General features: G+C 29.6%; 1 protein-coding gene across 1 annotated transcript in view; it reads right to left on the bottom strand.

The window, feature by feature from the left end:
* The window catches only part of LOC118183653 (fat-like cadherin-related tumor suppressor homolog), a 1,041,784-nt gene that overhangs the window by 75,953 nt on the left and 938,824 nt on the right, over positions 1-27,007 (bottom strand). The window contains exons 13-21 of the mRNA XM_085816972.1: positions 22,400-23,068; positions 16,619-17,442; positions 13,348-13,513; positions 12,692-12,913; positions 10,830-10,853; positions 8,476-9,099; positions 4,541-4,846; positions 2,518-2,726; positions 1,353-1,497 (exon numbers count right to left, since the gene is read on the bottom strand). Of these exons, the coding sequence (XP_085673098.1) occupies positions 1,353-1,497; positions 2,518-2,726; positions 4,541-4,846; positions 8,476-9,099; positions 10,830-10,853; positions 12,692-12,913; positions 13,348-13,513; positions 16,619-17,442; positions 22,400-23,068 (3,189 nt within the window). The remainder of the gene's footprint in view (positions 1-1,352; positions 1,498-2,517; positions 2,727-4,540; positions 4,847-8,475; positions 9,100-10,829; positions 10,854-12,691; positions 12,914-13,347; positions 13,514-16,618; positions 17,443-22,399; positions 23,069-27,007) is intronic.

Here is a 27,007-nt window from a genome sequence, read left to right as displayed (position 1 = left end):
ATAAACAAAAAGGAAAAGTCAGTTGATTGAATTTAAGAACATTTAGTGAAACTTTCAAAACTTTTAGACAACAAAACAAATTTGAGACATCTTGACGATAAAATTCTAAAACTTTACAAAACTGACAAAAACAAAAGGAAATTGATAAATAACAAGAATATAAAGATAATATTATTACATGGAAAATTCTTGCAAACAGAATCCTGAAAACGAGGGAAAGCAAAATTAAAAAAATTGAAAGAACAAATTCTCTAGAAACCAAAAGTGAGCGATAAAATATAGTAGAACTTCCATGCTTGCAGATTATAGATACGATGGCAATATATTAAGGTTTAATGAATTTTATTCTCAATTTGAAGTAGCTATCCACAAAAACACCTTACTATAGTAGAGAAGTTTAGGTATTTAAAATCGTACTTAACAGATGAAGCTCAGAAGGCTATACATGGTTTAACCTTGAGCCCTGAAAACTATGAAATTGTTTTGAACATACTAAAAGAATGACTTGGCCGAAAAGATAGTATTATAGATGTGCACATGTAAAGACTTCTAAACAAAAGACTAGCACAAAAATCATATGACATTGTATTGATGTCTAGACATTACCCAGAATGCGAAATACATATTCGAGGATTAGAAAATAATGAAATAAATCCTAACAGTAATAGTTGCCTATTGTATCCAGTGTTGCTAAAATCGATACCCAAAGATTTACCATTAGAATTTTCTCGCAGAACACATTCAAAAAATGAAATCAAAATATCTGATTTATTAAAATTTTTGATGACAGAAATTCAATGTCACGAACATAACAAGCAGTTAAACAGAGTCTTTAAGCACTTCAAATGTGCGATTGGAAACTAAATTTAATTCTTTACAAAAACTTAATCAAAAGTATGGAAGGTTTAATAAAAACACTCGTAATTACAGTGATGGAAAGAGCAATAAATGTATTGTATTTGTGGTTTGCAAATTTATTTATTAATTATCTTGTAACTGTAATTTATGTTTAATTATTCATTATTGATTAAAGTGTTTGAACCTTTCAATACTGGGGCATATGTTCAGTACTAACTGTTTTTCTTGTATGAACAATATGTTTTCAACACATTTGGCAATATCTTGTTCTCAGTGCTGGTCTTGGAGCATGTTGGCTAGAACGCCACTCGTCTAAACTAGGCACCTGCAGCTTTGTTTTTGCCTATAGTACATGCTTTGCATTCTAACAATTCAATAAATAGTTAAAGTTCATAATGTTTTATGTTTAACTGATCATCTCAAAATGAATTCAAACCGCATCCACAACAGAAATTATTAGAAATGAGATATAAATAGAATATAAAAACACAAACCATGTCCAGTTGCAGCTTTTCGCAAATAAATTTCTCCAGTGTCATGTGTTATACCAAATAACTCAGAAATAACACTATTGTTTGACTTGTATAAGGCATAATCAATAGCAGAGGAAAAACTGTCATCATTGTCAGTAGCATGTATCTAAAAGTATTAAAAAAAGAACTGTAAATAAATTTTATTAAATAAATATAAAACAGCACCATCACAAGTATTCACCAAACCTAAGTGAAATGATACTTAGAAATAAGAAGGAAAATTTTCAAAATAATGATAAATAAAATGAGCATTACCCTCCCCCAACCGAAAAACAATATTAGCACTTATTCAGCTGCAAAGATGCACAGCTGAGCTAACTATTAACTCTGCTGACACAAAATTATAATATAATGCTCTTTAGTTCATGCTAATATTTAAGCCAAACATATTCTTGAAAACAAACAATATTTAATTAAAACTTCATTAATATGATTTATCAAGTAAGGGCAGACTTTACGAATTCAACTTACTGGTTTAGCTATCACCACATTGAACAATCATCTTATTTATCTATTCTAATTTTTCAACAAACAGGTGAAACAAACTGTTTCCATTATAAACTGTTTTACTTGCTTACTTGTTTTATTTGCAATTTCAAATACTGATAGTACTCAGATCATTCACAATATGCAGTTTTTCCCATATCCATAAATATTTTCACTCTGTAAAAACATCTCAGCTTTGTTGGTATACCAAAACAATACAGATCACAAAATTTAAAAAAAAAAAAAAAAAACTATAATTAAAAAAAAAATCTGAAAGGTAATCTGATTTTAAATTACATCCAAAGGGGCTTTTTTTAACATTTTGCTTGTTACCTTTATTTATTAAATATCATGTTCTTCGTACTTAAAACATAAAATTCAGTTCAACAGCAATATTGCAAAATAATTTTAAAATGAGAATATCTTTAGAATTTTCGATACATAGTCTGGTATGCTGGAGATAAAAATATTTTTTCTATATCACATTGCCACTACTTACTTTGAAATCCCCGAGTTTAAGTAAAATAAAAAATTAGTTATTAATATAAAGCTACATGAACTTATTGTAATCTTCATAATCATGAATGCTTTCATAAAATACTTTTATTTATCAATTACAACAGAAAAGGGGAAAATATACTTTTAATATAGTAGTTCCAATTGTCATATTCACTGGGATAGTCACAGTATATTCTCCAACTGAAAACTGTGGTACATTATCATTTTCATCAGTTATTGTGACTCTCACAATAGCATAACCACATCTTCCACCAGCATCAACAGCAGAAACTATCACTTCATACAATTTGTGTTCTTCTCTGTCAATAGGGGCTTTTGTAAATACTTCACCTACAGTTAAAAAAGGGAAAGAGAAACATATTTCACTGACAAAAATCATACACTATTCTTAATTAATAAAGTAATTAAATAAATTTAAATAATAATACAAAATACTGCTTTTTAATTTATACTATGAAATAATTAACGCTCTCAAAACTTGTCTGCTTCATTTTTGCCCCGAATTTAGTCTAATTTATGTTTTGCTTTTAACATTATAATTTAGTTTAACTATGTGCTTTTTCAGTGAATTTGTTTGCCTATTAAATAATTTAATACAGAGAGAGAAAGGTATTAAATAATATTTTCTGAAAGTGAAATGAAGTAAAACATACTTGAGTATTTAAAATGCTAATTGAAAGAAAGAAATACATGCTTCAATAATTTGCAAATTAAATGCCTTTTTAATTAAAATGCATTACTTTTTTTACATACAATATATCTGAATTTAAAGATATTGCAATGTATCAGAGTTACTCGACAACATATGCCAAAAGGGTAGGAAATTAAAAATTGCACAAGATATGCAAGTTTCGATTTAATATTTAGTTTTTATTTTTATGTAAAAACTATTAAGCTTGTTTCTTTACACATGCAACAAAAATAAATACAGCATATCTATATTTTTATTACAAGCGTTTCCATTAATGTTATTTATTGTTTTCATATGTAATTATATTTAAACTACTGATTTACTACAGAATACTTGGCTTTACTTTAATAAAAAATTATGTATTCTTTGATGGCTATTATATTTCTTATGATACAATTTTATTTAACTAGTTGCCTTTTGTATAAAAATGTTTAATACAGACAAAAGTCGTTAATTCGGACACCCATAATCCGGAATGATCTATAATCCGGACCTCAAAGCTAAAAACTTTCTGCGCATGTGCTGCGTTGGCACAGGCGTTTTACGTGTGCGCGTAAGACCTTGACTACTGCGCATATGCGTGTGCGCAAGTGCAGAATACGTTTTCGCCTGCGCGTTTAATGTATAACGGACGGTGTAAGCTAAAATTATCTAATTATCTATTTCAGTTAATGTTAATGATTGCGTTGTTACTTAATCTTCGAATTGGATCCCGCTTATTATTTTTTGCAGACTGTAAGAGCAATTTTATAAAAGTAAACTTGAACTTTCGATTATGTCAAATAGAATTTCCGATGCTGGAACTTCCAAAGGATCCACAAAACGAAAGTATGTTTGGATGTCCAACAAACAAAAAGTGGAATTGCTGCAAAAAATGGATAAAGACATGAAGAATGTGACAGAGAGGTTAGTGAAAACGAAAAAATTTCGATTGACAAGTTAGTCGGTATTCTCGGCACAGCAATTAACGGGACTTGAACAGCGGGACTTTGTAACTGAACAAAAAATTATGTCTGTTTATAGAATTAAAGAGAAAGTATTATCACATAAAATGAAGCAACTTAAACAACTTACATTAAAAGAAATGTTTAATAAAGTAAACAAATAAATATTAAGCTTTTTTTTTTTTTGTAAATTTTGATACCCTTTAGATCATAATTGTTCCTTATTTCATAAATTACGGTTTCATATTTTTAATTTTAGAATTTCTGCATGCCATCTTACGAGATTTAAACTGATGATCTGTAATCCGGAAAAATCGATAATCCGGAATCGCTGAAGTCCCGACGAGTCCGGATTAACGACTTTTGACTGTACTAAATTTATTGATCTAGCATTATATGCAAATATGTATTAAAGTAAAACTATTTTCTAAATAATGAGTAAATCTGTTGCTTTTTAACACAATAATGTAACTGAAATAAATCGCAATGATTAATACGTAGTGACTTACCACTTTCAGAGTCAATTCGAAATAATTTTCTATGTTCTTTGCTCTCTATTGAGTATGTAAACTGACCATAATTACCAATATCTTCATCAGTTGCAGATATAGTAGTAATCAGTTTTTCAGCTGGAACATTTTCAGGCAAAGCAACCAAATATACATTATGTGAAAAATGAGGTGAATGATTGTTAGCTCCTTGAATATTAACATACACACTAGCATAGGCAGAATGAACACCATCAGTAACCGATACATTCAGCACATAACTTTTTTCAAAGTTGAACTGATGTAAGTTAGAAAGAGTTATGATACCTAGAAAGTAAAAGTAAACAGGTTAGAAATCAGCTTTGAAATTGAAAATCATTAAAAATAGCACTTTAATTTAACCAAAGATCATTAAATTAAATAAACAATGGTTTAAACATCAATGATAAAAACTGAATTTTAATGCAAGTGAACCAAATTATTATTGCTTGGAATAAATTATTATTGCTAACACTCATTTTAATAAGGGAAAATGCAAAAATTTGTTTAAATTATACAATTATAAAAAAGTTTAAAATTTGTGTAAGGTAGGAATGTAGTTTTTCTAAATACAGGATAGAAGAACAAAAACTACTGATCTATATTTATAAATTAACAAATTCATTTAAAATAAAAAAATTCCTCACTTTAACTTCCTTGAAATATTTCTTTCCATTTAAATTTTTTAAATAATTTTAAAGAGACATAAATATGTAGTTCTCAGAAAACCTTCTCATGCTATTTGAATATTTCTGAATTTTAACATGCTAGTCTTGCCTGAATATTTTTAAATTTTAGCATGTGGCCCTAACCTGAATATTTCTGAATTTTAACATGCAGTTGATATGAAGCTAGGCTATGTAAGCTTGCCTTTTAAGTAAAGAATGGTGAAAGTTTTATTAACAATGATCTAAATTACACTTTGTCATTGCTTAAGTTCAAAAATTTAAACAATTAAGCACCAAAACTTGATAGTTTATCATTCTGAGAAGCAATATTTAACAGGAAAATAAGACAAACAAATAAAGTTCTAGGAATTTTTATCACAGACTACAGAATATTGAAATTCGTAAATAAAGAAACTTTCTCAAAAGTAGTTTTATAAAGCAAATTTAAGCTAATTAGGCTCCAATATATGCAACACATAGCTTTATGTTAATTTTAATTATAATGAAAATTATGTAATACTATTGATTGCTTCTAAAAATTTATAATATTCATTCATACAGTAAATACTTACTATTCATACAGTACAATACTTACTATATTCATTCATATAGTAAGAGAAAGGATTCAGCAAAATAGCAAAATACAAAATCAAATATTTTTAAATGTAAACATTTCATTTCATTTCACTAAACACAAATCAGCATTCATTATTCTTGTATATATATTATACAATATAAAAAACATGGAAATTTAAATTCTAAATTTAATTTGCAATAATTTAATTTTAATTTAAACCACATTTTAATTTGACTGTTTCCTCTTTCTGTCTTAAAAACAGGAGGTGCTTATAAAAAATCTCTTTAAAATGTGTTATTTTTAAATTAATCAATATCATATGACTCTTACATAGAGCAAATTAGAAGATTCTGAATTAAGATTTGGGAATCAAAACTTTTAACAGCCAATACAGAAACTTCTTATTAGCCACTGGGAAATAGTAACTCTGAATTAAAATTTCACTTTGAAAATGTCCCACTAGTTTTCTGCTTTCATTGATAGCTGGACCTGTTAATACCTATTGCTTCAAATGTATTTCAAAACTACAAATATAGTTTTCAAGAAAAGGCACTCACTGTGCAAAGTCATTTGTGACTTCAGATGTCAGTAATAAAAAGGAATTTAAATTTGACCTTGACTGCAACTAGTTACACATTAACACCTCTGTCATCAGCATTTTCCAAATTATATAACACACATACACCTCACAATATTGACCTAATATGAAAAGATTTAATTAAAGTGAGGTCACACTGAAAGTAGTTTTCAGGAATATTTTTAAAGTAGAATAAAATTTACCAAGCAGTTTTCAATAAAAAAAAGTCAAAATTATTTTTACAGGAACAATCTCTATCTCTTTATATATACAGAGTACAAAGTTTGAAATCCAGATGTAAAATATTCAGACCTCTGGACCATGAAGAATTCTTAATTTCACTTAGCACTAAATAAAAAACCTCCTATTGAAGAAACACAAACATTTATTAGCAAAAATCTGCATAATCAACAGTTTGGCTTCATTTTTATAATTTTTTTTCTTTAATCATCATGACTATCTGCTCATGGCAGCTCAAGAAATGACTCATCCAGCAATGTCTAAAATATTTTATTCTTGAATATTAGTAACTGATTGCCAAACAATATGGTAAATGTTTACCTTGACATTAAGCTTGGCCACAATTACAGACTTCAACCAATTATGCTATAAACAGTTAATAGTCTTGACAAGAAGAAATTAAAACAAATTTCCTTTCCATATGGAAAAAATAAATTTTGTAAATAATATTTATAAGCCAAATCATCATATTTAGTGCTGTCTGAATTCAGAATAACTGATTTGTTGTTCTTCAGGAAGCCTTCAGTATACATGAGAATTTATTTATTCACGACTCGGATAAGCTTTAAGCCAGTGGTTCTAAACCTGTTTAGCCTTGTGCATCCCTTTGATCACTGCTACATGATCATCCTCCACTTCCCTTCCCAAAGTAGAAAAATATATATACATTTATTTAAATTTAGATTATTTTTAATGTGTTTTATAAATTTTTTTAAAAAGTATAGAAAATGTTGATAAATAGCAAAATTTGTATAAAAGATTTTTTTTTTTATTCATAAACTAAATCTAGTAAATGCTTAAAAGGTAAATAAAAGGAAACCCCATTCCCTCCTAAACTATGAAATCCTCCCAGGGAGAATTCACCCTAGAAGAGAATCCCTGCCTTAAGCATAAGTGGAAATAGATGTAAGTATAATAAATAACAAAACTAATATTATTCAGATTTAACTTCCTCAACATATCATAGAAACGAGACAAAATTTAATGGAACAACATGTTTTTAATCGCCAATCTCATGATACATCGCCAATAGTGTACAGTGGACACAAACTATATAATGATAGACACAAATTTAAAGGTTTTTCAGATATCGCAAATAAAAAGTGAAATATTTCAATTAATGAAATTTGTGAAATAGTAGTACCAAATGAAGATGATAAAAGTGAAATCTGTAGTATGGTTCTAAATCCAGAAAATATTGTTACCAGTAGTGAAAAGTGACAGAGAGAGTTTGCTAAGAACAAAAAAATCAACTGACGATTTTTTGTTTCAACTGATGATTTAGTAAGAATTCTAGACACAGCAATTACATGATTTGAACAATGCAGCTTTGTAACTGAACAATAAATTAATCTACGAAATTAAAGAGAAAGTATTAGCATAAAATATAAAACAGCTTAAACAACTTACACTGGGGAAAAAAAAAAAAAAAAAAAAAAAAAAGCTATTGAGCCTTTTTTTAGGGGGGGGGGGTAAAATTTTGATTTTTGATTCTCTTAAGGTCATATATGCTTCCTTTTTTCAGAAACAATATTTCATAAACATTTAGTGTTTTTAATTTTACTATTTTTACATGTCATCTTATTTGATTTAATGTGATAATCTAAAATCTGGATCATTCTGAAATTGAGAATCACTGAAGGTTCAATAAGTCTGGATCTCAGACTTAGATCCAACCATATATAATTTTAAACATATACAAAATCTAAAAGAGTTACACCTCTTTTTTGGGGGAAGAGGGAAGGAAAATAAGATACATACTTGTAGGGTAAAGAAAGAAAGAAATGTAATTTTACTTTAAAAAGTTATAAAATTACAAACAAATATATTTTATTAATTGGGGGATTCAACTTGCCTGTTTGCCGATTGATTGAGAATGACTGCATTTCGTTTCCTTCTATAATGGTGTATTCAAGTTTAGACTTATCAGAATCATCAGGATCAGATGCCATCACCATAGTAATAAATTGGCCTCGTTTCACTTCCTGACTTACAGTGCATCTGTAATACTTATGATCAAATTCAGGAGGATTATCATTCATATCAGCCACTCCAATCCATACATGAGCAGTAGAACTTAAGATAGGATGGCCACCATCTGTTGCCATCACAGTAAAATAATGTTCTTGTTTAATTTCATGATCAAGTGGTTGTTTAACATAGATCGTTCCATCAGCAGAGTCAATTTGAAAATGAGATGTAGCATTTCCCACAATATGATACTGAATAGACTGACTGGCCTTTGTATCTCGATCTGTTGCTCTGACTTTAAGAACAGAAGTGCCAAAAGGCACAGCTTCAGACACAGTAGTATTATAAGATGGCTGGTTGAACATTGGAGGATTATCATTGACATCTTCAACATTTATGATAACTTGAACATCTGAATATATTCCACTCACAGCATCTGTGGCTCGCAGTGTGAGTTGGTATTTTGGAGTGGTTTCAAAATCTAGATCTTCAACAGCATAGAGAACACCTAAAGTAATTATAAGAAAATATCAAGCATGTATGGATATGAGAACTTTATATAAATATATAAAAAGATGAAAAGACTTATAGAATGACAAACTTAATAGAAATACACAGCAATTCAGAAAGAATTATCTGACTTCAATGTTTTACAAAAATTAACAAAACAAAATAAGACTACATATGCAAAAGAAAATTGTGCAACTTTTTGCATATTAAAAAAAATAAATAAATTAAAGTTTGGCAATTAAAAATTCCTTTTGAGAAAAAATGAAATTGATATTTAAACAGCAGAAAGCCTTTTGCACATTGTCATTTTGCAGCATGAGCCGTGTACAATAAGCCAGATACTTTGGTTTTAAACAACTGGATTACTACGCCTCCAAATGTAGCATTGCAATTCTTGCCACTCTTGTGACATGTTTCATTGGGGGTTTAAAAAAAACATATATTTGTGCCATCTAAGCTCCCAGACTTTAATAATTATAACAAATTCAATTAAAAAAATTCTGCTGCTTTACATATTATCAAAAATTTTGCTTAAGTTATTTATTTAGAAAAAATGTGCAAAATAAAACTATATTAAATGAAAAAGGATTTTCCTATTTTAATAAATGTTTTATTAAAGCAGATTCTATTCCTTCAGTTTGTCTCCTATGATCCTACCATACTTCCTTTTAATTAATTTTTACTAATATTGAAGTACAGAACCTATTTAAATGTTTTTCAAGATTCTGTGTATCATTCACAAAATGAAATTAATTCCCAATGAAATTAATTAGTTAATCTAATGATACTTTCTTTGCAAATAGTATAACATTTAATGTTTTAAAGATTTCTAAACACCTGTTACCATCAAGAAGAATTAACTAAAAAAAAGCCTTTCTGCTTTTAGTGCATTTAATACATATAATTTTTATATGCATTATATGCATAGTTTGAAATTAGTTTTTCCTAAAAAAACTTTTTTCTCTTCACTTGATGATATGCCTGCATTTTCTTCTTTAATTCCAAAAAGGAGAGTTTAACAAAAGTTTTCTGAACTCTAGTAAATCAATTTTTCAAATTATTCTAAGACAGTTTAATTTTTTCAACGCTATAAATGAGAGACAGTCCTACAACCTTCTAGAATCCAAAAGCTTATTTTTCAAACTAATTTTTTTTGACAAATTTTCCATTATTTTTCTATATTCACTAAAAGTTCTGTAATAGAATGCTTGTTTACATCATTAAGTTATCGCTTTGGTTCCAAATGCAAATCAAACTTACACAGCATAATAATCTTTAATTTTTTTTCTTTGAAGAGAAACATACTGAATATATACAAAAAATAATGAAGCAATAGTAAAGCTCTTAATCAAGCAGCTTTAACAATAAATATTCTCTTTTAAAACATAATTAAAATATTACAGTGTGATCTATAAAACAATTTATTCCAACATTATGACATCTTTATGCAGAAAGTGAAAATAACTTTCCTTTTAAAAATCTTCTGCCTTAAATTAAGGATTTTTTATGGCATAAGATTTTGAATTAAAATTTTTTATAAGTAACAGAAATTTAACTTTTAAGGAATAATATTATAAAAAAATAAAAATAAAAGTAATCTAACAAATGTAAACTTTTAGATAAAAATATCAGCTCTATCTAAAAATATACTGGAAGGAGAAAAACACATAATTTACAAGTAATATATAGTGATTTCACAAAAAATATATTATAAATAAATATACTCACATGGATCAGAACTAAGTCGATGCTCTAAATTTTCAAATAGGAGAAAAAGATGTTAATTATAAAATAAGAAGCAAAAATCATAATAAGCAATGAAAAAGAAATTAACATAACAGCAAAGCAAAGAAAATTATCTCAAAGAAAGTAATAAGCAAACGAAAATTACAGTGACACCATTCACCATGTTATGCACGTTTACCAGCAAAAAATGTAAAAGTGAACTTAGGTTAAAAATAAGACTCCTTTGAGGATAAAACTCTTACTTTTCTTTTCAGCATTATGATTTGATTAAGTGGACTTTGAATTTGCTTTCAAAGTGATTCTAAAATGCCATTTTAAAATATGATTACTTTTAGAATAGAACTTTTATTTTTCTGTTGAACCTCAAAATTAAAGCTTTACTACAACTTAAGCATAGATATATTTTTAAGAAAAAATCTTAATAGTTACTGAATATGGCTTCATTGCAGTGTAAAATCTCAGTAAAATACTGAACTTCATTAATATTTTAGTCACTTAAGTTCTAATGTAATTAATTGCATTTGTAAAATTTATAATACATCTTCACATTTCAGATATTTTGCAAATATTAAACTTTCTAAAAAAAACTTGCACAATTTAACTGTTACTAAACTGCTCAATAACATTTTCTATTCATAAATAATAATTTCTGACAGACACCTTCCATTAAGTTCCTCAAGATGAATTTCAAACAATGAGACTGAAAAACATTTTATCAGTTATTGTTTTAGGCAGGAAATACACTTTTTTACTTTTCTTCTTCTCTGGTAGAATAATTAATATCTATAATGAAAAACACAGCAAACTGATTTTACTTTTCTCTCCTTGCAGTAAAACAATGTTGATTCTCAATCTGATAACTGGACACATGAAAACGAAACTTAAACAGTATATTAAATAGTTTAGTTTTTATATTTCAAGCTATAAATTAATTCAAACTATCCAAAGTACAAATTAAGAGGCTACATAATTCAGTTTTGAATCAAAAATAAGAACACTGTCCTCGAAGAAAAACTTTCCATCTAATTTGAAACACTTTTTCTAATTTAAATTGAAAAAAGCTTCTGAAGTTATTTTTTTCATTTAAGAATTTTGGCAAAAGGTTTTTTAAGAAATGCCATTTGAATCTAAAAGCTCCTAAAATTGATCAAATTTAAATAAACGCTGATGAGTAAAAGTATTAGCTTTTCAGTAGTGATAAAATTAATCAATATATAATTGATTAATCTTTCTACTAGAGCTTCAAAAAGATAATTTTTCCATGAAGAAATGAAAGGATATTTTGGAACTGGTTTATCTAGAACAATTATATGCTTATTTAAGGGAAGAAATTAGCATAAAAAAGTTTTTATTAAAATCGCTTCTAAACCTGTCTACGGCTTTTGCTTTTTATAATACCAAATAATATACAAATCATATATTAATATTAAATACATATTAAGCATTTACAAACTTAATTCTGAAGCATATGAATTTCTCAGAGTATTGATATTAATTACTGGCTATTAAAATAGAGAGGAAATTCCTGATATTATGTAACACGCTTTGGGCTTTATATATTTTTTGGCTTTTCAAAGTTCATTCTTAGCCTAAGTTATTGCTTACATTTTTTGCAAATAATTTTTATTTAAGAAAGAAAAAAGATAATAGTTTATTTTAATATTAGCTGGTATGGAAAAAGTAAAATGCATTTCAATAATATTAACGGAAATTCATTTACCTCTGTTGTCCACAAGCATAAATAAAATGAAAAATTGAAAAATGAATTTAAAAATAATGAAAAAACGAAAAAAATATTTACAACAATAAACACCATTTGGATCTATTGCACTGATAGCTCTAACCTGTGTTGAAATCAAGTCGTAAATCTTCTTTCCTATTCCCTGAAACAAGACTGTAGATCAATTGCCTTGAATGTGGACTATTAGCAGTAACTGTAAGCAGTGGAGAATCAGGAGGAAGATTCTCCAAAACAGTTGTGTAATACAGCTGTTGTGAAAATACAGGCATGTCTCGGCTAATTACTTGAATTGGGAGAGTTACAAGGGAGCTCAAGGCAGGGTTACCTAAATGAAAATTAAATTAACTGAGATTTATTTACTCACAAGTATTTCTTAATTTTGAATTTATTAACCAAAAAGTAATGAATGCAGCAATAAAAATTTAATTCATTAACTATTGAAATTCACATTTATAAATGATGAAGAATTCAGAATAAAAAGAGATGATCACAATTATGGTTCATCTTTTCAAACATTTAAATTTTTTTTTTTTAATATTTTACACTCATTCTAAAGAAAGTTAAGAGAATATATACCACAATATCTATTAAAATGTCCTGATGAATGATTCACAATTTAGAAATGTTTAATTAAAAATATAATTTAAATTTTTATGTAACTTCAATAGATATGTTTAATTAATATGGTGTGACAGGAAAATTTAAATAAGATTTAATCAAAATAACAAGTGCACAAAAGAAGCATAGAAAAAAAATTACCTCTATCTCTAGCTTCAATGACAAGCTCATAAGTATTTGCAGTTAAAGGCTGTTTCAATAAAATTTCTCCTGTTTTTTGGTCAATTTGAAAAGCTCTTTTATCGCCTTCAACAATTTCAAATATAATATCACCATTAGGCCCTGAATCCAAATCCTTAGCTTTAACCTAAACAAATTAAATATAGAAATCAAAGGAAGGAAAGCACTTAAAATCCTACTAAAAATTCACATAAAAACACATTACTCCTCCTAAAAATCTTGGAAAAGCAAGAACAGGAAAAAAGATTTTAAAAAATGAATTAGACAATAAAAATAAACTACAGTTATTTTTAAAATCACATAAGAAATTTTAATAATTTAATCTATCTACAAGACAGATGTTTAACCCTGCAGGAGGATTTCAAAATATGTAGTATTTCTGTGTCAGTTATAGAACTGGTAGTATAATTATTAAACATGCCAAAAGGGAAAAGGGGGAATAAGAATTAAATCTTGCATTATAAAAAGAAAGTGGATGGATCCTCTATGGACATATCAAGCATTTACAAAGCATAGAGAAATTACATATTCATGTATTTCATAAAACCTGAAAAAATTATACAGCAAACGATGTAATTAAATAGTAACAAACAAAACAGAAATGTGCAAAATATAACACATAATTCGTTTTAAATAAATATAGATGGCAATAGCTATACATGAATATGTAAAGCAAAATCCAATTGTGTGCATATAATCATCATTTGAGAAAGAGTTATGAAAATCTGCACTGTTAATATATACTTTAAAATCCTTCTATGCGCAATGCTATTCTTCTATTTCTTCTTCCTCATTTTTAATTTCATTACATATAAAATTTCTTTGAATGTAACCTGACAAATTTTGTTAGATAAATGCTTAATTTGAAAACTGCACCTCCAGTGGTTTTATGAACAACCATAAAATGTCAAAAACTACAAAATATATTTTATGTGTTGCATTGTTTATTATTCATTACAAAAATTAATACTATAATATAAACCAGTGGTCTCAAACTCAAACTGCATGCCAAAGCAGCTGATGAACCAGAATTTTCTTTTAACAAAATGAAAGGTTCCCTCATTTCCATTTTTAACCACTTGCGCTAAAAAGACGTGCCACGCACATCAAGATGCTTTCGTCTCAAGCAGCGCCCCAAAATGAAAATAACGTGGTGCACACGTCACCTAACAACGAGATTGTTTATTTCTCAGAGATAAACGAGATTGTTTATTTTATTTTTTTATTTTATAGCTCTGGATTGCACTCGCAGACGCAGAGTGGCATAAATGAGACACTTTACCGCTTGTTATATTGTAGTTCATGGCACCGCAACCATGAAGTTTAGTAGTAGTGCAAGTGACTAAAGGGGGAAAAACAGTTCTTAACTAAATTTGACATTTTATTTACTAAATATTTATCAAAACATACATAAAGAGTAATCATAATGCCGAAAAAACTAACTTTATACTTGTTTTTTGTCTGAAATCTAAAGGCTGGTATCTAAGAAATTTTACGTTAGTTATATTTGGTAATTCAAACGTATTGATAGCAAAATCTTATATTTTCAAATTAACATTTATTTCAAGTAATTCAAATGTCCTAAATTAACTACTCAATAACTTACTTTTAAGTTAAGCAAATTATGAAAGCTCCCCAAATGTAGCAAAACTTGAGAATAAATAATGACAACCTATGCTTTTTTTTAAATCTATTAGATTTTTTTCAAAGCATATAGAAAAAATACATATATTTATATATAAATAATTCTACAGCTTTTTATTTTTTGCTACAACTTTCAGCTACAACATCTCATGGTGTTTTGATATTGAGAAAGTTTATAACCATGGCCGAAAATTACTAGAAATTATCATCATCAGGAATTCCTGAAGCTCAATGCTCAATTTTATTTTTGGATTTATTAATTTATAACTACAGAGAAAACTGTTCACATATAAATGCCTTCCCAAACAAAGTGATTATTTTTATTGAAAAAATTTGTAACTGAGGGTAATCGTTTGGCAAATACAAATAAAAGTTAATTCAGAAGACAAACAACAAAAATCAGCTTTATATTTACAAAATTTTCACAGGACTAGTTTCAATGGTTTTACCGTACCACCATCCTCAGCTTTGCACCATTTTGTGGCTTTGCAGCTGAGGATGGTGGTTCGGTAAAACCATCGAAACTAGTCCTGTGAAAATTTTGTAAATATAACGCTGATTTTTGTTGTTTGACATCTGAATTAGTATTTATTCGGCGTGTTATTGTGTCTTAAATAAAAGTTAATCAAATTTGTAAATCATTGAATAAGATTTATAATTTAAAGATTATAGATTAATCACAAAATAAATTAAACAGCTCTGAAGAGATTTTCTAAAACATTACTTATATTCATTTTTGGTAATGAAAGTAATGTAAACCTAGACTCCAAATCCTTAAAATAAAATTTTTCCTTCAAAATTTAATCACAATAATGTTAATTAATTTATGGAAAATATATTCATGGGCAATGTAGAGTGCTTCAGGGGGCAGTACTTGCATGTTATCACAACCACCATTGAAGAACTCGACAAATTTTCAGAATGTGCCAAATACAGGCAAACAGGCACATAATGATTCATTAAGCAATAATCCTTATAATTTTTTTTAATTGTGATATTTTTTGCCTTAATTTCAAAATATGCACTTGTGGAATCTGCCAGCAATGGAAGTAACCATGGTACTTCAGGTCACAGAATTTTAACGCGCAATCTCTAAAAAACAATGATGAAATTTGTCTAGTAGATAGTCGGTGTTACTGCAGTTTGTGTCTCTGCAATTCTCCAATGATTTTTCAAGAGTAAACCAATCACTATATACTAGAAGAGAAGGATACAACAAAACAAAATTACATAGATTTGGAGAAAAATGTAAGCTTTTATTTTTAAGGCATTATGTTAATACTCATTTAATAATTAAAATTCGTATTTTAAATTATTAAAGCATGTTTCTTTTTATAAACTTTTGCCAACTTACGATAAATATCTATAATTTGGGAACCTTTTTTTTTTTAAGAAATTCCCGAAAACCACCAACTCGCACCGTATAGGTAACTTTTACCTTTTCCATGGCAAAAATTCCAAATTGCGGCAAGATAGTTGCTTTAATACGAAAGTACCCAGGGGGCGCCAGTTTAAGACCACTGCCATATATGCACAATCATCACACACACACATACACACAAAGATGAGCATTTAAAATACTTCTTACCTTAAACACAGAATAGTGTATAGGGGAATCAATAGGTACAACAGCATAATAAGGCAATCCAATGAAATATGGAGCATTATCATTAATATCTAAAACCGTTACTTCCACTAAAACATGAGCATACTTTGAAATCTCTCTGGCTTCATTTCTCACTTCTACAACTAAAGTATAAAATTCTTCTACTTCCCGATCAAACAACCTACCCGTAGTACGAATGACACCAGTTGTCTCACCAATTTTAAACATGTGCGTAGGATTTAAGATGTGAAATGTAAGATGTTCATCAAGAGCAGTTCCAAGAGGAGTCACTATGGCAACTGTGTTGACTTCAGTAGTGTTTTCTTGTATTTTAGCAAAGTACTTATCTTCACTGAACTGTAAGCCACTCTGCTGGCTTTCCTGTACTTTAACAACAACTTTTGTGCTTGTTTCAAATTCTCCATCAGATGCAGATACGACAAGCGTATATTTTCTAGAAAGTCCATTAGGATCTTTGACTGTAATGTCTCCTGTCGTTTCATTGATGAAAAATTTCTTTTCCAAATTTCCAGAAACAATCTTATACTTAATTGAACTAAAAGAATCTGCATCAGTAGCAACAACATTTATAACATGAACCCCTTCATATGTTGGTAATAATAGAATGGCAGTGTAATATACCTCCCCAAACTGAGGAGAGCAATCATTTATATCTATCACAGATATGAAAATGTTTGAAGGCACTTCAGCACTCAAATGTGGTTTGCCCATGTCCCAAGCTTGGACACTGAAGGTGAAACTAGATTTTTTCTCGTGATCAAAAGTTGCAGCAGTTCTAATGGCACCTATAATGAGAATACAACAGATATTATCTGCATAGAAACTATTATTGAAAATATTGAAAAATAATCTTACAAATTATAGTCTTCATTCCTGTTTTCAAATAACTGATCATGAAGCTTAGGGTTTCAGCAGTTTAAAAAAAAAAAAAAAAAAAAAAAAAAAAATCTTGCTAGCATTTATCAAAATGGTTTGGTAGAATCCAAAATGGGAAGCATTTTTTAATTTTTGCCATCTTACTATCAAAGAGAGTCTCTTTTTAATGTGTCAACACTCTTGTTTATCAAAACATTCAAAGGTTTACCATTCAGATCTATACAATGGTTCTCAACCTTTTTTATCCCAAGCATTTCTTTCACCATTGCTAGATTCTTCACCTTTCAAAGCTCGAAAAATATCAATGCATTTATTTAAATTTATATTTTTAACACATAAATTAAACAAGAAAAAGTATAGAAAATATGTTCATAAATAAAAAAAAAAAAAAACCTTAAATAAAGTAGTTTTTGATATTCATAAACTAAAACAAAATATTTTAACAGTTAAATTAAAAAGTTGACCACATTCCCCTCTGGCTGATAACCCTTGATCAGGATGCATGATCAACATGGTGATAGCATAACTTAGTGCAAAGGAAAAAATGTCCAAATGACAATTCTTCGGACTCATTAAATGTGGCTCACACGTGGCCAATCTGTAAAACTGTTGAACACCAGAAGTTCAATCTTAGTTCCATTCCAGATGAACAGGCTGGCTGCATAGTTGGAATTTCATGGTTCAATGACATGAATATGAGTCAGTTTTCCTTAGAAAATTTTCCACAAAAGCATTTTTCTCATTAAACAAGATAGCTCTTGTGTGTTTAGCCATATTTAAATAACTTAACCTGATCTGCATGTTGAATAAGAAGTATTTTTAACATGCATTATTTTATATTTACGTTTATACACCAAGTTGCAAACTTTAGCTTAAAACTTCCATAATCAAGTTTTCTGATATATACATTTTGGTACAACATTTAATGCATCTTAGTGATTTTAATCATTTTAACAATTTTCTTAAAATATAATAAATAACAACTACCCATGCTTCAGATTGCTATCTTAAATGCCTTACACCACATACCTAGTTTGTTTCATATTTTTAGACTTTTAAAATAAATAATCAATTTAAATCCACAAATATCTAAAATTTCTACAAATACACAAAATGTAAATCGATGTAGTGATTTGTTTATTCATAATACTGCAGGAAGTGCATATTACAATATTATGTGGATGACAAAAATTGTATTTTATATTAAAGCACATTAAAAAAAAATAAAGTGGATAATAATAATGTATATTTAGTTAATACGTTCTGGCGACAGGGAGTTTTTGTTAGTAGGAGATCTCACTTTGCAACGCTGTTGTTGCAAAGATGTAGTTCTAATTTAGTTAGTAATTCCAATTAAAACTTACTATTTTTTGCTCTGCTATTAGTTTTCTTTTTTAACTCTAGAAACACTTTTTCGAGTTACAGGTATATCAAACTCCCATACTGTGTCAAGTTTTTTGAATTAATAAGAATAAACCTGAACTGCCCGTACTGTATGAAGTGCTTTGAATTGATAAAAATAAAACAAAGTTCTTTAAGCTAATCTAGTAATTGTTTCATTTTCATCTCAGTGATCAAAAGTGTTTAAAAAAATCAAAGGATGGAATTAACTAAGATCCAAGTTAAGCCTTTAGCAGGTGAAAGCAATATTGCTTATATGGAACTACAGGATAAAAATTTATTTTAAGCTGTCATCCTGGTGCTTTAGAAATTGTGGAAGAAACTTAAGTGAAACCAAAAATTCTTCCAGTAGATATTCCAGTTGCTCAATGAGAGAAATATAATAAATCTATTAAGAAGTTTTAAAAAAATATATACAGAAGAAACTCTTCAAAAGATTATGAGATTTCAGACTGTTAGAGAAGTGTGGTTGGAATTGCATAAGTTATCTGAAGCCCTGTCAGAAAATCAACTGTATAATATATGCATGTAGTTAATTGGAATGTGATAATATGGTAGCGCATCTTTGCAAATTGAAAAAATTATGGAATGCATTAATTCAGGACTTGAATAGAAAAATGAAAATAAGTTACTTGACATGCTACTCAGTTGCAATATTTTAGATGTTTTACCCAAACAATATCATGCATTTAAATGAAGCTGATTACTCTTGGGTGAAAACAAATAATAGTTCGATGAGTTATCATCACAGCTTTGCTCTCATGAAGAGTTCACAGTCATGAGAAAGGCAATGCAAATAAATAAGTGGCATTAGTAATATCAAAATCTGAAAAATAAAAGCAATGTAAGAAAAAGGAAAATTCATAGGAAAATCAAGAAAAGAAGATATTTGCAATTATTGCAAGCAGAAAGGACACTGGGTAAAAGAGTGCAAACAAAGGACTGCTGATTGATACCACATAAGAATAGTTCGACAAAAACCATTAAAGAAAATACAGGCAGTGTAACACTGATGCCCATTCACAAAGAAGCCTATGCAGCTGAGACTGATCTAAGATCATTTTGAGTTGATAATGGAGCTACAAAATGTGTCATGATAAACATGTCATTACAAAATAATGCACACAAGATATCTAAGAAATAGAACTGAACTGAGAAAGCCAAAGTGTTTTGAAGATTATATAATGATAGGTGAAATTTTTGTAGCTGATTCTGAAGAGCTTGGTTCTTATGAAGAAGTGATCAATTGTAAACGAAATGTGCATTGCAAAGAAGCTATGGATTCTGAGATGATTATCACTACTGGAAAATGAAACACAGACTTTAAAAAAATTACCAAAAGATGCTAAAGCTGTACGATGCAAGTGGGTTCATAAGATTAAAAAGAATCTTGATGGATGTTTTGATAAGGCTAGATAAGATGATGTGGAGATGATGAAGATGTGGAATTAGTTATGATCAAACAAACGTCTAGTAACAGAGTTAGTTACGTCCAGTAACAAAGTTATGAACCGTTTGTTCAGTTCTCAGTAATGCAGCCAACTGGAAATTACACCATTGATAGGGCAAGTTTCTGGCATAATGATTAAACCACGGATTTTGATTCCTTGTGATAAGATGGGACTCTTGCTACTTTCTCTTCTAGTTTATTATTATTATTTTCCTTTTTTTATTGACAAGGGGAAGTCTTAAAAGTTAAAAAAAGAAAGCAAATAATAATGTATAACTCGGGTAATAAGTTCTAACAACAGTGGTTTTTTTTTTTTTTTTTTTAAAAAAAACTAGGAGATTGCATTCGGCAATGCTGTAGTTCCAAAGATGTAGTTCTACTTTAGTTAGTAATTCCAATTATAACATACTATTTTTTTGTTCTGCTGTCATCTTTTTTAGTTCTAGAAACACTTTTTCATTTTATTTTTTTTAAAAAATTAATATTTGGAACATAAAATAAAAGTAGCAAATACTCTATCAAGGATATTAAAAAATGCACACAAAATTTTACACTTTAATTATGCTTTAAAATGTGTTATATATTTGAGATATTTTCACATTTTAAAGGTACTGACTCCTTAAGAGATTTATTATTCTTTACACTTAATATAAATATTTAGTTAACATACATATTTGTGTAGTTCAGTAGCATAAAATTTTGTAATATATTAATAACCAAAATCCCTGTTCAAAAATGTCAAAAGATAACTGCTGAGATGTGATTTTATGCAAAAGTGCCCCTTAACTACCCATCCGGCAATGAATGTTTTGCTGTGTAAAGTATCCCTCCTTTTCCATTTCTGTGGAAGTAGTCCTAAGCTGCTGTCAAAGTAACCTGCAGATGATGTATACAAAAGTGCAACATGTCTTTAGACTAGCAAAGCTTGAAAGTGCTGTGTCAACCGTGGTGCGAAAGAAGGCATCCCCTTCTATTTCTTCCTCCGTGTTTATAGAAAATGTAGAATTTACACATTTTGGGACTTTTATAGTAATAATTATATTATTTGTGACAGGTTATTCTCACTTTGTAATATTTTATTTCAAATAATAATTCATTTTATTATTTGTTCTAGAAAATTTATAAATTATTCTTGGTATACTGCAAAAACTAGAAATTACCACACATAAGCATGGGCTATTATTGCAGTTTTTAAGTATGTAAAATTTAATCTATGAAATCAATCAAGTTCTATCTGACAGTGAAATAACCATCTACAAAAGATAAGAATGAAAACTAACAGAATTTAATCTTTGATTTTCAGAATTTCATACTATCTATGTTAATATATTTCTTAAAACGAAATCTTCTCCGAATAGCCTCTCTTTAAAATGTATTCTAAATAAGTATAATTTAGTTATTTCAATTTTAAGGGAGTTCAAATGTAAATATAGTGCTACAATAATTTAGCCATGCATTTGCTTATAAATAAAAAATTCTATATCTTTAACAGCAGGGCAAATAATTCACTTATTATCAGATGAATATAACTAACTACAGCCCTTTTGAAGCAGAAAAGTTCTAGTAGCAGATTTATTTATTATATTCAGAAATAATAATATTAAAGCTAATTTATGCTAATATTCAGACATATATAAGGTATGCTCAGATGAATTAGAGAATGAAAGTATCAAAGATATAAAGTTATGAGAAACTTTAAAGAAATCAAACATTACAAAAGTATATTAAATGATAAAGTTTTCCATAAAATCTGCATTACTTTTTCAGAGTTCTTGGGGGGGGTGTACAATCACCAGAACATTTTGAATAATTTACATTATATATCACTGTAAACTCTGACTACACATCCTTGATATTTATACCAATAAAGAACTTAAATTGAATTGCAATTCTTGTTACAGTTATTAGGAGATATGTAGAGGGAGACAGATAATTCAAATGAAGAAAAATGATAATAATTTATACTAAGCATTTTACTATTTTAAAAACAATAATTTTCTAGTATGTATACTCACCTGTATTTGGATCAATACTAAAATAAGCTAATGCAGACTTCTCTAAAATTCTGTAGTGAAGTACAGAATTAATTTCAGAGTCATTGTCATAAGCAGATACAACTAAGGGTTTTATTCCATCAATCAAAACCATACTTCCAACTCTGTCTGATTCAATTACTTGACCATGGTATTCCAGCTGATGAAAAACAGGAGGATTATCATTTCTGTCTAATACATGAACAAGAACAGAAGTTGTACTATTGGCACCAACCATATTAGTTGCCCGGATGGTCAAATTATAAAATCTACGAGCTTCAAAATCAAGCATAGATTTTGTTCGTAGGATTCCAGAAGTAGGATTTATAACAAAACTATCTTCAAAATTTCCAGCAATAATTTCATAATAAACTGAAGAACGGCTAGTTGCAATCACAGCTGTCAAAGATTTTCCTGGTTTTTCATTTTCAAATAATTCAACAACATAATCTCTATGCTCAAATTTAGGTGGAGCATTATTTGCTACAGTTATCACTATGTGAACTGTTACAGTAGAGTTGAGAGAAGGTGTGCCTTTGTCTGCTGCTCGAACTACAAGAAAATATTCAGGCATAACTTGCCTATTCAACTGCTTAGCAATTAACAAAATACCTAATGTTGGTTCAATTGAAAATGCATTTCCTATATTGCCTAAAAAGTGAAAAAAAATTGTGTAAGGTATGAAATTTCAGAAAATTTATCAAATCAGACATCTTAAAATACATAAAATTTATATATTTGAATTACAAAACACTGAACAGTTTAAAATACATAAAATTTATATATTTGAATTACAAAACACTGAACAGTTTATGAAGTTACAAAATTTCAAATGCAAGAAAATATTTTCTTTACAGGAAACAATTACAATACAGTGGATGCTCATTAAGTTGAAGGATCCCCAAAATTTGTATTGGAAATAATATTAAAAATATCTCCTTAATTTGAACTAAATTTTTATTGCTTCCATTAATTCAAATAAAAAAATTTCTTTTCCCTCCTTTAACAGAGAAAATACACACTGTATTTATTATTTTTTGTGTCAAAATCCTCTGTATTTCTTTCCTGTGTAAAAAGGCACATGCCTGCTTTCCTAGACTATTGTATTTCCACTAAACTTTACTTCTGTCCACCTCTTATTAGGGCTTAATAAACAAAACTCCATGGCCTAAACTGTTTCCTTGGATTCATTCAGAACTCTTTATGAATGAGTTGGGGTAGGAGGAGAATCATTTCTTTACTTGTTATCAATTTTCTTAGAATTTCAGAAAAAAAAAAAAAAAAAAAAGTCTTTACCACAGATTCTAGAGAGCTGCATCACTAATGCTTGCAATGAAGACAAGTGAATGTACTCTAGTTTTTCTTCCTGTGTGTGATCTGCATGTAAAATTCAGGATGTCTACACATGGAAAGCACAATTCTATACATGGAAAGGATAAAACTCTAACTTTGGAGACAAAGGTAGAGTGAGTGAGTGATTATGGTGCAAAAACCAGAGATGATTATGACACGCCAAACACAAGGTGGGATGATTACAATTGATGTCATTAAAATTCAATATATAAAAACAAGTAGATAAATGTACCAAATCCAGAGGATGAAGTCATATAATAATTAAATAATTAAAATAATTAATCAATATTATAATTATTTAAGTTCTTTATTATTAGTTCTTTATTTCAATTAAGTTAAAAGCACATATTAAAATTCAAGACACAGTCTTCAAAATAAATTACATTAGGTAATAAAAGCCAATCTCTTTTAAATAATAAAATAAATTACAATTGACCTCTCTTCCGATTAAACGGTCGAGAGGTAAGTCACAGCTATTAAAATATTTCTGGTGAAGACTATTAAAACATGGACATTCAATTAAAATATGACGAACAGATAAATATACATTACAATTAAAACAAACAGGCTCATTTTCAGCTTTGAGAAGATAGTTATGTGTGACTCTAGTGTGACCAATTCTGAGGCGAGTCAAAAGAACGTCCTCCTTACGATTTCCAGCAAAATCCCAATGTTCAATTCTAGGCTTGATGTTTCTCAACTTGTTGTGATGCTGAACATCCCAAATTTGCTGCCATTTTTTCCACATCTTCCCCTTGATTACACAGCAGATGTTTCTAAAAGGAATAAGGCGAGTGGACGGTTCAACAGCATATTTGGCTGCGATGTCTGCAAGCTCATTTCCCTTTATTCCTGCATATCCAGGGACCCAGCAGTACAGGACTTCATATCCTCGAATTGTTAAATTTCTATGAATTTTGAGAACATCCACTACCACAGGATTCTGCATGTTGGGGAAAGCTTCCAAGGATTTAAGAGCACTATACCAGTCTGTATAAACTATGAACTTTTTGTGGCAGAGCTTTGAGATGTACAAAAGACCGTAATATATTGCAGTTAGTTCAGATGTTAGGACTGAGAAAGCATGGTGCAGGCATCGGCCCTCAATGTAATCTTGAAATACAAAAGCCATCCCGACATGATCATTTGACTTTGATCCATCTGTGTATATCGGATGATAACTGCTATATTTGTGCCTGTGCTCAGCGAAGAGTTGTCTATAAACGATCTCGTTAGTGCTCGCCTTTACGTGATGTTTGAAAATATCGAGAAGCTGGATTCGTGCATTTTCCCAAGGTGGAATTTCAAAATTCTGTACTGCTTGGGGGCACATATCAGAGAGGGAAAGTTCCTCAATGACAGGACGAACTCTTAAAGGAAAAGTAGGAACACAGGATGGACGTGTTTCATATAATGTGTTACACTCATTATCGAGTAAGTACAGCTTATTGAGATGTTCAGGTTGGGATAGAATATTAAAATATTGCAAAAGGGACAATTGCTCACGCCTCAGATAAAGTGATGGTTTGTTAGAGTCAACATATAGGCTCTGTACAGGAGAAGTCCTGAAAGCTCCTGAACAAATCCGCAGACCTTGATGGTGAACAGGATCCAGTTTTAACAAAACAGATGACCGAGCGGATCCATAAACAATTGAGCCATAGTCCAGTCTAGAGCGGATAAGCGCTCTATAAATGCGAAGCATAGAGCAACGCTCTGCACCCCAGGAGGTGTTCGCCAACACTTTTAAAATATTTAGTGTTTTTTAGACACTTCTTTCTCAGGTTTAAAACATGAGAAAGGAAAGTCAATTTTCAGTCGAACGTCACTCCTAAAAATTTTACTTCCGGTGCAACTGGAATAATTGTACCATTCAGATATAACTCAGGTTCAGGATGGAGACCATGCTTCCTACAAAAGTGCACGCACACAGTTTTCTGTTCTGAAAAACTGCTTTGATAAGGCGAAATAATATTATTCTTTTCCAAGAAGTAGACTAGGCGGCTGTTTACCATCTTTTCAAACAGTTTGCATACACAAATGGTAAGGGCAATTGACCGATAGTTGGCAGGATTCTTTGGATCTTTCCCTGGCTTCGCAATAGGAATTACTACAGCTCTCCTCCATGCACTGGGAAAAATACGCTCCTTCCACACTCTATTGTAGAGAGTGAGAAGGGCAGTCAGTGACTTATAGGACAGATGCTTTAGCATTTCGTAATTTATGCCATCAAAACCCGGAGAAGACTTATGTGTCAGCAACAAAGCTCTCTTTAATTCCAGCATAGTAAATGCTCTATTGTAAGGCTCAGATTTGGAAGAGTTGAAATCCCTATTTCTCTGACCATTCTTGGATCTTATTCAGAGCCATCTGCATTTGCCTCTCTACATATCTCATGTCTGCCCCTCGACAGCTCATCTGCAGATCATCAACATACAGAGATCTCGAGATGGTGGGAGGAAGTTCTTTTAGTACAGAGTTTATTTTTAAATTAAACAGGGTTACACTGAGTACACAGCCTTGAGGCACACCCTCTTGTTGTTCAAAAACGTCGGACAAAATAGAGCCAATTCTTACTTGAAAAGTTCTAGTGTTCAGGAAATTCTGAATGAAAATTGATAGGTTGCCGCACAAGCCACTCTCGTGAAGATCGCGAAGTATACCGTATCTCCATGCCTTATCATAAGCTTTCTCAATGTCAAAGAATATTGAGACAAGGTGACTTCTTTTGACAAAAGCTTTACGAATAGATGTCTCTAACAGGAGCATATTATCTACGATCGTTCTTCCCTTTCGAAAACTGCTTTGATAAGGCGAAATAATATTATTCTTTTCCAAGAAGTAGACTAGGCGGCTGTTTACCATCTTTTCAAACAGTTTGCATACACAAATGGTAAGGGCAATTGACCGATAGTTGGCAGGATTCTTTGGATCTTTCCCTGGCTTCGCAATAGGAATTACTACAGCTCTCCTCCATGCACTGGGAAAAATACGCTCCTTCCACACTCTATTGTAGAGAGTGAGAAGGGCAGTCAGTGACTTATAGGACAGATGCTTTAGCATTTCGTAATTTATGCCATCAAAACCCGGAGAAGACTTATGTGTCAGCAACAAAGCTCTCTTTAATTCCAGCATAGTAAATGCTCTATTGTAAGGCTCAGATTTGGAAGAGTTGAATGCGATGGGATTTATTTCAGAGTGCTGCTTGATAGACAGAAATGCAGGTGAATAGTTTCT

Source organism: Stegodyphus dumicola, chromosome 5 (assembly GCF_044657685.1).
Source record: "Stegodyphus dumicola isolate Sdum_Otavi_A_Nest chromosome 5, ASM4465768v1".
Taxonomy (NCBI): Eukaryota; Metazoa; Arthropoda; class Arachnida; order Araneae; family Eresidae; genus Stegodyphus; species Stegodyphus dumicola.
The sequence above is the reverse complement of the archived record's forward strand: the minus strand, read 5'-3'. Positions and strand labels throughout refer to the sequence as shown.